The sequence below is a fragment of the Metarhizium album genome, assembly GCF_000804445.1.
Source record: "Metarhizium album ARSEF 1941 chromosome Unknown scaffold_1, whole genome shotgun sequence".
NCBI lineage: Eukaryota > Fungi > Ascomycota > Sordariomycetes > Hypocreales > Clavicipitaceae > Metarhizium > Metarhizium album.
Window position 1 is genome coordinate 733,236 of NW_024467575.1, and position 13,401 is coordinate 746,636.

The 13,401-nt window shown below is 53.6% G+C and overlaps 3 protein-coding genes across 3 annotated transcripts; 1 reads left to right on the forward strand and 2 right to left on the reverse strand.

Annotated features, from left to right (window-relative positions):
* Positions 1-97: 97 nt before the first annotated feature.
* On the reverse strand, positions 98-2,145 carry MAM_00209 (uncharacterized protein; the record flags this gene model as incomplete). Its single annotated transcript, XM_040819008.1, has 2 exons — positions 98-1,477; positions 1,549-2,145. The coding sequence occupies 2 exons, from the start codon at positions 2,143-2,145 to the stop codon at positions 98-100; spliced, it is 1,977 nt and encodes a 658-aa protein (XP_040682273.1).
* Positions 2,146-5,251: 3,106 nt separating this feature from the next.
* Positions 5,252-8,038, reverse strand: MAM_00210 (uncharacterized protein; the record flags this gene model as incomplete). The annotated part of the gene is made up of 2 exons (XM_040819009.1): positions 5,252-7,795; positions 7,895-8,038. 2 exons carry the CDS (start codon positions 8,036-8,038, stop codon positions 5,252-5,254), a joined length of 2,688 nt encoding a protein of 895 aa, XP_040682274.1.
* A 601-nt stretch (positions 8,039-8,639) lies between these two features.
* On the forward strand, positions 8,640-12,188 carry MAM_00211 (telomere length regulation protein elg1; the record flags this gene model as incomplete). The annotated part of the gene is made up of 1 exon (XM_040819010.1): positions 8,640-12,188. The coding sequence occupies one exon, from the start codon at positions 8,640-8,642 to the stop codon at positions 12,186-12,188; it is 3,549 nt and encodes a 1,182-aa protein (XP_040682275.1).
* Positions 12,189-13,401: the final 1,213 nt, after the last annotated feature.

Below are 13,401 nucleotides of genomic sequence, written 5' to 3' on the forward strand. Positions count from 1 at the left end.
TGTCATATATGCCGAGTACATCAAGCGGCACTGTGACTTGGATGATGGGCTCTGGCTAGCACACATCATGATTCGGTATAGGCACATTCAAATACGTCTAGAACCCGACGGCTGCTTCCGTCAAGACGCCAAGAAGACTTGCGGCAGCACCACCGATGCCCACAACACCAATGCTTTCGCCCCATGTTCTTCTCCTCGTCTGTCTCTCATCCCTGCGGTCCTTCCGACGCCCGTGTTCGCTGCGATTTGGGTATCGGTGGCGGTTCTCATCTCTGCGTGCCCTCTCCTCTCGTCTTCCACTGTGCCGACGGTTGCGAGTTCTCCGCGAGTCGTTTTCCCGCCTCCTGTAGTGGTCATCGTCATATGATCTCGGGCTCTTGATATCTACCTCATAGGGCTCCGGGTCGAACCGCACGTGGTTTTCATTCTTGTTCTTTAAAATAGGCTTCGGCGCCACTGTGCTGGAAGGCGACGTCTTGTCCTGATTTGGTGGGCTGACAATGTATGGATAGTTCTTTGCATCTCTCGTGGACTTGTCATCGTCGTGATCTGTTGCATCACTTTCATCCCATAAAACACTTCCGTCGTCAATATCTTCGCAGCTGCTCTTTGGGTCACTTCGGTCGCTTTGGCAATGCCGGTCTTGGGACTGCACCAATGGATATTTTTTCGATTGAGCTGCACGATAATGCGCACTCTGTGTGGCATAATCCTGAACTTCCTCTCGAGACAATTTCCCAAGAATGGCTACGTATTCTGGTCGTGCCTCGTAACGGACACCGGCGCGGTCCAACACCCGCAAACTGACCAGTGACCTTGGGATTTTTGTCCAAGTTGCGTCCATGGGAATCGGTCTGCCATACCCATCAGGTCCCAAGCGTGATACTATTCCTGGGCTGGAAGAGAAGATGCCTGGCTGCGCTCCAGGGGCAAAGGGAAATCCCGGCTGTACGTATCCCAGGCTCGAAGATCCGTTCATGGAACGAGAGAGATTTGATTGCCCGATGGACAGAGACGGGGGTTGGCAGCTTCCCGACATCCCAGAAAGCGTTAAGCTTGTGCTGCTCCTCGCACCAGGGGCCTCCAGGTCCGAGCTAGATGGTTGCATATGCATAAGAGCCATATCAGCACCGAGATTATCCATGTTTATCACGTCTTTAGTGCATATTAGAGCAAGTGAGCTTCCCACCTCGCCCGAAGCGTCATCGGGGGAGAAACAATGATTCTCTTCACCATTTTCTGCGGCCACGGGAGCTTGATCAGGCACGTGCCTCGTTTGGTTAATACTGGGAAAATGAGGAGCCTTTTCCACACCAGGTGTGCACAACTCTCTCGGGGATAAAGGCTGCTTGGGCGGAAGCGGTGGTGGTGGCCTCTGCATGGCTTCTTGCTCAAGCAAAACTCGTACTGGTGGGGGAGGTCCGCTGTTAAAGGACGACATAACTCGAAGCTCACGGATATATGCGCGGAGCACATTCTGTACAGGGCAACAGTTTAGCAACGGCGCGACGCAACCAGACGGTAGGTAGGTGTTTGTGGGCGACTAACCTTGTGTTGGTCTAAGATTTGGGGGGAAAATCGTTCCTTCTCAAGTTCGGACCTGAAATCTAGCCACGTGCTATCCTCGTCTTTATTGATAGCGCCATTTATATTCCAACGACGAAACAATCGTGCAGCAATATTGTCGACCCGGTCCTTGATATCCTCCAAGTTGGACTGGCTTCCTTGGGGAATAACCCTGGGGACACCCTTGGCAGGATGATGTAGCTGTATTGTGTCCAGGAACTCATTGACCCTTACCGTCTCGCTGGCAAGGCGAGACCGTGCCGCCACTATTTGATCTGGTTCTCGGCCACTTTCAGCATCAGACTTGCCCAGAGCGACTTGAAGCTGGTTCAGGGCCAAGTTACAGTCTTCAACAATGGATTCAAGCTGACGGGCACAATCAGAAGTATTTGTGCTCCTTAGCACTGAGTCGGGCTCAGCAGCCTCGACTCGTAAATGACGTAAGGTGACGTGTAGTCCCTGTACAGCAGCAGCAACTTCAGTGGAAAGGGCTGACGACTCGTGTTCAACCTTGGCGAAGAGTGTTTTAGCGAGGGCATCGAGGGCGTCGATGTGCTGAAGCACTGTGCCGCCGTTCATAGCTGGATGCCCGGAAGAGCAGATTGTATAAGTCGTCGCTGTCGATGATGCTCTCCCAGGTTTGATGCGGCTAGCTCAACCGCTGGCGTCGAAATGGAAATGAAAATTGAGTGAAATGATTGAAAGGCCCGAAGTCGCGTCGCTGGTGTTGAAGTCGGTGTCCCCCAATGATAATACGGCGTGTACTGGGCTGGGTATACGCAAAAGCTAATACGGGATGAGTCCTCGTGATGGTCGTGTGGGTACGACAAAGTCTTTTGCCAGAGCCAGGTTGTCGACTCATTAGTTGAAGTGCGGCCGACGGCGCACTGATAAGTAGCAAGCAAGTCTGAGAGTTTGTTCGTCATGCACAGATGAGTTCCACAAACGAATAGAGGTACTTTGCACACACTCGGTGAACAAACCAAAAGCACAAATAGGCCGTGTTGATGAGAGTGTGTCCGGAAAGCCCAAGTTTCTGCCTTGTCCCCAACGCTAGAGCTGTGATGGCATGTCAGCGGGCGTGAGCAGGTGCCGCATTGGTGGATGCCAAACAAAAGGCGGCATGCCACCCATGCTACCCTTCATCCACTCTTCGCTTGCCCTTCCTGCCGTTTCTCCATCTCTGTGCGGCGTACGCTCATGACAAGTAGTCAAGGTGTGTGTCCCGGCGTTGATGGCTCAATCGCAGTGCTGCAAGCCCTTATGCGCACTGCCCGCGGAACATTGAAGGCGGCGTATCAGTGTTGGGCTCAATATGCCAATGTAGGCATGGTCTCCAGAGATGGCCACGTCGTGTGACCCCTGTAAGGAACTGAACTGTTCAAGGGCTGGGCGCAGGTCGTTCCCAAGATGCGGAGTCGAAGTTGCAGGCCAATCGTTGACTTCTGGAACACCCTAGATACCCTCCCTGTCAACTCGGCCCAGCCTGGTGACGTCGTCCAAATTCCGGATGGGCACTCCGATGGACATTGGTAGTTGAGTGCTGAGCGAACACTAACAAACACAGGGCCAGACGAGCAGTACGCGTCACAAATGTTGTTCGCACGGAATCCTTGGACTTTTCGATTCATGGACGTTTAGATATTGTAGCCCTCGAGATGCCTCCTCTCATGTCCACGTAGCAGAAGAAACGTCGCAAAAACTTTTGTGTTTGCCCGGCAGGGAGTAACTAGTAGCTCAGCGCTAGTTGCGTGGCTGGCTGTGTCGGTCTAGGCATCGAGACGTGTGAGACAAGGCCATCGGGACATGGTGCTATGTTGAAACTGCATGTCGTTGCGGGCAGTTTGTTTTCGTTACAGACCCAGAAACTCGTAATATTTTCAGGCAGGAGCAGCCGAGCAGCCACCTTAACGTCATGACTCAATGCCCGCCACCTCCCGCCTAGAATTGGGAGACGGAAGGGCCGTCCCAGAGCAACTTGTACTGTCATTTACTTTTGAAATGCGTTCTCGACTCGGGAGTTTGCCATGGACCAAACGTTTTCTCCATCAACCACGAACCCTTCGGCCCTCTACGTCCCGAGGGCGTGCAAGTCATCAAAGGAACGCCCGACGACGAGCAGTCTGGGACCGTGCCTGTGTGTTTATCGTGTCGGACGATGGACACGACGGCCGTCCGCGAATAATCCCCTCCCGCCGCAGCTGCCCTCTGTCTGGATGGCGGGCGTGGACGTTGTTTTTTTGCCATGTTCTGGACGGGGTAATGTCGTTCAGTTACATCAAGGTCCTGGATGGATTCTTGCCCCTGATTCAAGGGGAGCCTCACTTCATCCACGGCATCATGTGCGCTGGGTATGATTTCGTTTTCCAGCCCTTTGGTCTGGGCCCCCCCTTCCTCGGGTCCTAGCAAGACGAACGAATATCGAAATTTAGATCACCGGCCACTAGGCACGCCCGCGTCATCCCAAAGGGGCCCGTGTTCGTCGAGGAGGCCTGGCATGCGCATCATCAAGCATAGCCATGCCAGCAACTCTAGAGCCTAATAGTTGCCTCCGCAGCGCCGCAAAAGATACCTACCTCATGCTCCTTTGTTTCGTCGTCCCCACCAGTCATTTCGCGCAGATTTACCTTGCATGTGCTTGGATCGATTCTTTAGGCAGCCAGGAAAAACCAAACCCAACAATGAGCGACGCCCGGCTCTTCCCAGCAAGTCAGATTTGGGCAGGGCGGCCTAGGGTTCAATAACAAACCCACAGTTGACCAGGTAGTGCAGTGCGTATCTGCAGCGGCGTTGACCAGCTTCCAGAACTCCCTTCCATCGCCGCATTTATTTGCTGCGCCTCTCTGCAATATCTGCGAACCTCGATAGCCAGTTAATCCAATGGCGGAATATCGCACCCAAGCCACGCCGAAAACTATTGGCTGTCAAGATCCAAAGCAGACGAGCTTGACGTTCTGGTGTCCAAGTTGCTTTGGCCTGCACAACCACCACGTCAAGTAAAAGCTGGACCGCCGACAACTCGGTTGCAAAAGCAGCCGACTCCAACTCCCGGCCTCTTCGTCTTCTTTTGTAAGCCTGCCAGACTAGCCTGCAGGGCGACTTATATGTTCGCCTCACTGCAAACAACTAGCCCGAGACCATTACGTCGTCTTGCTTTCCAAAACGACAGCCCATAGAATGCACGGACTATACAGCTGCACCACCGTACTAATGTCACTGCACAAACACACACTTTCTCCGAGCCAATGTTGTTGACGTTCCTCGTGTGAATGTTCATATTCGCCATCCATTCGCGGTGTCACACCCAAGAAATATATGGCCCGTATTTTGTATATACAAAACCAAAACCAAAACTATATGTCAACACCCCTAAACGCCTTGGGTGCATAACTATCCCAACCATCATATGTGCAACCAACATTCCCGTTCCATCCTCACAGCTTTGACAGGACTATCGTTTGCTGTTCGGGTTTCCAGGACGCCATGAGCCAACAGCACCGTGACAACACTCGACAGGTGTGTCTGGGAGTCCTTGCCTGAGCTTTGAGGCATTGAAGCAGAATTCTCAGCCGCACCGGGCGCGTCGTCAATATTGATCCCCTTCCTTATACGGCTGGGACACGGGACACGGCTATGTGCATCCAATCCACGCGGGGCTGCAACATGAGACTGCTCCAATGCGGCTTCAAATAGCCAGCCTCTCGAGTGAGTAAGCCTCCACCTTCTGACTTATCAGATGCCCCGTTTCTCGAGAGCTGCGATTAACAACCTCGCCACCTGATACCACCTTATCTCTGCTAGGGAGTAGCTTCGTCTTCAACCCAAGCGGCAGGAGTCGAGACTCTTTGCCCTCCAAGTGCAAAGGGATGGGTTTCTTTGGGGTCCAAACCTGACGTGCCGCCCAGTTCTTCTCTACTGTAAGCCCGTATCGTACAGCCTCGCCAACAATACCGTTGAGTAAAACAGCTTCCTCCAAGCCCTCCAAGGCTGCAGCGACTTCTAATTTCAGGGCGGTCAAAAAGTCGCCGGCCTCGGTCTTGTCCGCCCAAGTCATAGCATCGTTAAATAACCATCCTCCAGCGCCGACTGCATCCAGGCATCGTCCCAGCAGGTCTGCAATGAGAGTAATGACGCCATCCGGCGGAGCGTCGTTGCCTTCGGAGTCAAGGCTAGTGCAATCCATGTAAAGGGTTGTCCAGGCTCCGCGAACCAATTCCACTCTCAGTATGTAGATGAAGGCCAGCACCTCTTCAGTTCGAATTGTATCACGAAGAGCTTTGACTGTCGCAATGGCTGGAATGCGCCATAGTTTTGTGAATGCCAGAGTCAGCCCGCGGGAACGGCTGCTTGTCTCGTCTCCCAAGTAATGCTCGGTAACGGCAATTTGTCTCTCGAGATCATCAAGGTCCACTTCCTGAGTGTCAGCTTCGAGGGTCTCATTTGTCAAAAGCTTAAGCTTGTTCAGCTTGTTCGTGTCGGGGAGTAAATCCATGCTCAGCATAAGGCTTCTAATTGCAAGTAGCAGCTCTACTTCCCCCAATTTTGTGGCTTGCAGGTAGTTCAGCAAGAGCGTCATGGATGGGTCAGCGTCAGTGAGGCTGTGGATCAAGTCTCTGGCCACGGCTTTGGTCCCCGAGGCTTCCACAGTAAGCACATCGCGAAAGGCTGATATCAAATTGGAGATTGTCAAGTGGCCTGCAACCACCAGGTAGGTCGTGACGTTGCTATCTGGGAGAGCCAAGCGTAGTTCAGGCTTCGATTCGTCAGATGAGGCTGTCTCCACCGAGAAAACTTGGCTTATCGCATACAACACCCATCGTCGGTCAGCGGAGGGGTATGATCCAGTCTTTGTTTGCCAATCCCACTCAGGTAAATCTTCAAATTGTCCCGTGACTGTCTCTCCATTGACCAGGGCAGAATCGGTCTGATTCTTCAGGCCAAATTTTTGTCGTAGCAGGTCTTCCCACTTTCCTAAAGCATTGTTTGCCAGCAATTCGTTGGCTGCCAAGATTTCTTTGTGATACGTGGCCAGATACTCTTCAGTCATGCTTCCAGGGATGAGGCGGGAGAATTCCGCTGACACTGATTCGGCCCTCAATCGTTTTGCCTGCATTTCGAATGATGCTCCTCGCCCAATCGAGTCGATTAATAGACCTCCCTTACGTCGCTTCCCATGGGAATGAGGAGGCTCCACGTGAATAGAGACTAGCATATTGTCAATCAAAGCAACAGCGAGATCTTGACCGCGGAAATGCCCAATCAATAGACAAGATCTTCTTTGCTGGTCGTCGGGTGGGAGTTCAGATAGATCTAAATCAGACCTTCCATGCACAGAACGATATTGGTGATTATACAAGACCATCGAGTCTGGGGATGTTGAGAGAAGGAATGGTCTTGAGAGGCGTATAAAGGAGTGTGTGCCCCTCATTTGCATGGAAGACTTCTTTTTCGGAATAGCACCTGTAAGATCGTAGACACTGAGAACGCCGCTTGCGAGCTCCATGAGGAAGCCCGAGTGGATGTCCACCTCGTAAATCGGTGATTTTTTTTGGAGGGAGACGGCTGGAAGGGGACTGATATCCAGAGTAATCAACTTCTGTAGGCCAGGCGCAGCAAGAGCTCCGCCTGGCATAGCAGCCAAGACCAAAAGGTGGCGGGTTGATATCCCTTGAGCAGCGCTTTTCACCACGACGAAGAGAAGTGAGGGGTCAGCATCTAGAGCTCGAGGCAAAGCGCTAAAAATCTCGAGCCTGTTTTTGAAAATTCCTTCCCTGAAATCGGTTACATTTCCAGACGAGACATACTCCACTTGTAAACTTTCAATGGCTCCTGCAATGACGTCTTGAATGGCTGGCTTAGACAGGGCAGACCACTGCAGGTTGAGGTCTTCGCCTGACAGATAATCAACCTGCCCATCTTCACAGATAGCTACAATATCGCCCATTGTATTTCCTGACGATGACAACGATGTAGTAGATGAGGAACCAGTGATGTGAATCGGGGAAGCTCGCAGGGTCTGAGAAATCGTTGAGGACGTGGTTTTGCCATCTGGATGTACGACATCTTTGAACAACGTGATTTTGTACGACTTGGCATCTTTCGTAGCAATATATGTATACCGATATACGTCGTCGCTATCCGGCCGCCGCAGTCGTATAGAGTACGGGGCACAGGTGAAAGATTCTTGGGGCGGGATGGGATATGATGTGATGAGCCGCGACGCAGGAACCTGTCCTTTCTATTAGCCACCTCGTCGCCGTAAAAGGCTCCTGGGAAAATATGGAACACTTGCATGATATATACTGGCTGTTTCTCCATCAACACCAACAACTAGCTCCATACGCTTCTTCTTCTTTTGGCCAGTCCGTAAACCGTAGACCTCTCGAGCAACAATACGACCGTCGGTGTGGTCAAGAGGGCGGGGCAAAGCTGCCACGACGCATGGCCGATGAATTTTGTATTCAAATGCCATCGCAAAAGTCCGCTCCTGCTGTACGGCAGTGCCTCGTTCTGTCAATGGATGAAAATATTCGGCGCGACGTCCTCCAACGACGTGGTGCTGCGATTCAGGGTCATCCGTAGAGCCAGCTTGAACAAAAAAAAAAAAAATCACGGTGCTGACAGCGGCCCGACGCAAAAGTCCGACGGTGGGGCTGTTTGGACAAGGAGGTGCCAGCAGCGAGTTGGCGGGGCCTGGGCCCTGGGTAAGCACTTAAGTGAAGGTCCACTCTTCCCCCTCGGTTGAGTTGAGTTGCCCAGTGGTCAAAGGCGCGTCTCCCAGAACGCGTCTGGCACCAACAAGCAGCAGCCGCGGTTCCACACAACACTTCCAGCGCAACCTCTAGCATATCGCATTTCAACTTTTACCCAAGGTGGCCAGATGAATCATTATGGCACGTTGAGTATCAGCTCTTCAACGATACTCACCTGAACTGGTTGTAATGCTGGGGCCAAGTTAAACTGGTATGGACTGAGCGTACCAAACTTCTATCCAAGCAGCTAACATCGCCCTTTGCTGAAAAGCTAGCAGACGAGTCACAATACGTCAAATGGGACCTGTTCTAGTAGAAAACATGGGCCAGAGCGGCATTGGTGAACCGTCAACCCGAAAGCTGCATCCTTTCTTCACGAAGAGCGCCTCTGGTCTGATCTCGACCCCTTCAACCTCAAATTATATCACGAACTCAAAACTTGACGGTAGCGACATTTCCACTCCAGTGCTTGATACTGGCGACGACGGTTATGGTGCGAGAAGAAATAAGCCAGAAAGTTCATCACCCCCATGTGCGGCGGATGCAGGCATTCGGCACATCAACTGCGCAGCTAATGCATCAGGAGCTGCACTTCCCGGCCCTCTATTCAACTCTGCTCAACTCTTACCGCCTTCTAAGATTACGGCGCAGGACACTTTCGTACCAGTCAAAAACAAATGCGAGCCGCAATGCCGGCGTAGCCCCGGCGATGTAACAAACCCCAAGGATATCATGCAGTGCACTCTGAGTACGACCAGCATGGACCAACCCGAACGAAATGCGTCATCCCAGGGCAAGAAGGTGCTAAGAATAAATCCTCGAACTGGGACTCTAGGTTCGCCACCCAAGATGAAACAAAAATCTAAGCGCTCCCTGGTGGTCTGTATCAAATACGGTCGGGATGAAAAATCTAGGAGCGAAATTGGTGACAAGGTCACTCGGATTTTGGACGGCAGCCTACACCTTCCGAAGACACCGACAAAGCAGCGTCCAAGCAAGAGTTCAACCAGAACTAGTGATATTCTGGGCAAATCTCCCACATTCACCAAAGGGACTCACCCCTTCTTCTCTGGCAAACCCAAACCTCGTTCCTCAACACCGACCCCATCAACGAATTCGGCGACAAGATCGCCAGCTCAAATAGTCTCGGTATTCATGTCAACACCCGTGTCTCCAAGGAGATGCGCCAACCCATTCTCATCTGCAAATGCCGCGACAGTGCCACGGTTTGGTACTAGGCCTGGAGGTACCAAAATACCTGGCGCCAAGTATCCGATATGGCCAGCGCAGGGCATGTCCCATGTTCGAGGGAATAGCTCCAGCACACTTGGTAGCACAGAACGTAAGATCGACACCAACGGACGATACAAGAAATCCAAAGGACAGGTCACGACCATTGGTCCAAACGAATCCGTGCTGGTCGCTGTTTTCGATAGATTAGATGTCGATGGATTGCGCCGTAGCTTGCCGCAAGACAACGACTCTTTTAGCCCTGCCCCTTCGGAGCTCCGCATCCCACAAAAGCGATGTGAGAGCGGTTTGAAATTACAACGTCGAATACGGTCTCAACTCACAATCACCTCGCCACTGGCATTGGCAGGTGTAGAAGATCCGAGTTTCGACGAACTTGCTGGGCCAGCGCCTCCGTTAGCTCACCCAGCCATCAGGCGCCACTACAATTCCCTACAGACACAACTGTCGGCATATGACAGGTCTACCTGTGAGGGATCCTCCTGGAATCAAAAGTACGCACCAGTCTCAGCATCGCAAGTCCTTCAGAAGACCAAGGATGCCCTTCACGTGAAACAGTGGCTGGAAGGAATGAAGGTTCAATCGGTCGAAACTGGTAGTGGTGACGCGACGGGGGAAAAGGGTAGATCAAAAGCCGAGTCACTGCCGAAGAAAAAAAGGAGGAAGAATAAGGTGGACGAATTCATTGTCGACACTGACGAGGAACAGAGTGGCCTGGAAGAGATATCTGGCAGCGACGGAGAAGAGAATGACAACCCCGGGGGGTCTCTAAGATCTGTCGTTAGAGGCGGCGGTGCAGAGTTCAAGGACCCGGGACGACTGAGAAATAGCATTGTCATCAGTGGCCCACACGGCTGTGGCAAGACGGCTGCTGTGTACGCGATTGCAAAAGAGCTTGACTTTGAAGTATTTGAGCTGAACTCAGGCACCCGGCGAAGTGGCAAGGATGTTGTCGAAAGGGTTGGCGACATGACGCGAAATCACTTGGTTCAACAGCACCGAATTCAGCAGCCATCAGTGGACGGGGGCCCGAATCAAGGCGGCAAGGAGTCGACAAAATCTGGCAAACAAGGCATGATGACGGCATTCTTCAAAGCAAAGGTTGCGTCTGAAACGAAGGCAAGGCCAAAGCAACCAGCGGGCAGTCAAACTCAAAAGCATACTCCGAAGGCTCAAAAACAGTCGCTTATTCTGATTGAAGAAGCGGATATATTATATGAAGAAGACAAGCAATTTTGGACAGTATTGATGGGCATGATGAATCAGTCCCGGCGGCCGTTCGTTATCACGTGCAATGATGAGAGCTTAGTCCCGCTCCAGAGCCTAGACCTTCATGGTATCTTTCGATTTTCCCCAATACCAGAGCCTCTTGCCGCGGATCTGTGTCTGCTCATCGCGGCAAATGAAGGACATCGTCTCCAGAGATGCGCCGTTGAGTCCTTGTATCGAGCGCGCGATCGCGACCTGCGAGCCACCATTTCGGAACTCAACTTCTGGTGCCAAACTGGAGTGGGTGATCGCAGGGGAGGCTCCGACTGGTTTTACGCCCGATGGCCTAAAGGCTGCGACTTGGACGATCGCGGTGATGTCGTTCGAGTTATCAGTGAAGACACATACCAGGACGGTATGGGATGGATCGGACGGGACGCCATCATATCCGAGAGCGACAAGTCGGCCAGAGAAATTGAGGCCTTGCAGCAGTCGTGGAACTTCTGGCAAGTGGACGTGGGCGACTGGTGTGAAGCAAACGGGCCAAGGTCAGCAGTGAAAGCGGCCTGGGACTCGGTCGAGACTGCCGGTGAGGGAGCCATCGCGTTTGAGGCCTTGGACGAATTCTATCAGACGATGAGCGACGCGGACGTCTGTTCTGCGGGTGTGTGCGCGACCTGGCTGCAGGATCGTGTTGATCCTTCGCTTCCCGGCCTTGGCAGCAAGGCGAGGGACGACTTCATAATCGGGCGTACCTTGCTTGAAGCAGACAGCTACACGCATCCAGTCATGCCCAGCCAAACGATTGCCATGGCTCTGCGATCACATGCTCGCGCGCAGTTGCGTTGGAGACTGCACGGCATCCGACCACCATCCCCAGACGAGACCGGGTTGTGTGCAATTGACGAGCGCACCGCCGTTTCGAGGCTCGAGTCATCATTCCACGACACTCGCAGGACCATGAAGCGGATGGACTTGGCCCACGCGTTCGATCCAATTGCCGTGGCGCCCAAAATGCAACCAAGTTCGCACCTCGACCCGTCCGTCTTTGACCGCACGACGCAGCTGATTGTTCTGGACGTGGCCCCCTGGATCCGCGGCATCGTGGCCTTTGAGAATCAGCTCATGCAAGCAAGACTCAAGCTAAGCCGTATTCTGAGTGACGGCGGAGCAAGGAAGCGCATGCGCAATACGAGAAGTGCGTATTCAGCACTCGAGGGTGGGGAACGCAGGAGCACGCGACGGGAACAGTACTTTGGCGACTGTCTTTCGACCGACCTGGTGATGCGCACTGGGGGTCATGATTGGCAGGGGGCGGTGGCGGAAACCGCAAAGGGCGGTGTTTCTGGAGCAGAGATGCCAAATTGTCAACAGGTGATTGCTTCACCACCGGAAGAGATGGTATTGTAACTTGAAAGGCGAGGACTGGCGGGTACAAATTCAATGATGGAGTGGAGCAAATCTTGATGACATCGCAAGTACATAGAAGGAGAATGACAAGAATACCACAGCAGCACACATACACGGAGATCAGCTAGAGCGCGAGCTCAAATATGAAGTTGGCCCCAACCAAGGTGACTTGTTCTGTTTTATTTCATCGCTTGTTGGTGTGAAAACAGCAAACAACGAGCATGCTACAAAGAATGCGCACGCCAGGCGGGTATCGTGGGCCGACGAGACCCGGTAGTGAAATAGCTCTCGTCTCGGGATGTCACAGCCCGTCTCTCGAGCACATATTGAAGTCACGGTCACGACCAACACGCTGCCTCGAACCGACGTCTCGTTGACGGACACCTCTCTCGACAGGAAGCCCCACGGCCGGCCCCGTCCCCTGTAACTGTCGATTGGCGCCCTGTGGCATCATGTCCCGCGGCAATATCAACAACTCCTTGGTAGACTCTCCAACAGGACGGAGTCGACGCTTGGTCCTCGGACGTTCCGTTTCCCCAGTACTTGGATCGACGACGGGCAGGTCCTCTCCGTCACAGCAAGCCGCGGCCCCAATGATCCTACTGCAGCTCTCGCGCCGACGACGAGGAGGGACACGACACGGCCAGCCGAACAGCCAGTGCCCGCCCGACCTGGCCGGCCCCATCGATGCGTCTCCCGCTCGTCGTGGCGGCCGTCCAGCATCGTGCCCGGCGCCATTGCGCTCCCTTCTCGTGCCTCGAGGCCCTCCCACCCTGACGGCATCCGGGCCCGTCGCGGCCTCCTGGCGATACGAACCGCCTGGCGAGGCGTCGTCGTCGCGAAGCCGCCGGCGGCCTTGGTCTCTCTGCGCCGCCCCCCCCCCCGGCGAAGAGAAGAGAAGACAAGGGGGTCAGCGCAGACAAAGACGCGCCTCGCCTCCCCCGGCCGTGGAAGGGCAAACGGCAAACAATGGCCAGGGGCGACGGTCGGTTTGCGGAACAACCATGGGGGAAGGCGGTGTCGGTGTCGGCCAACAATGAATGGCCCACGGGCAAACGCGGTGCAACGCGGATGCGGTCAAGCGCACGACGGCGGGGGATGAATGACTGAGGAGAGAGGACGAGGCGGCGGACCGCGAGGCACAGCCGGCTCGGCTGGGCGTGAGGCCATAATGATCCTTTTATGTGGCCTGACGGCTGACGGCGTGTGCTGA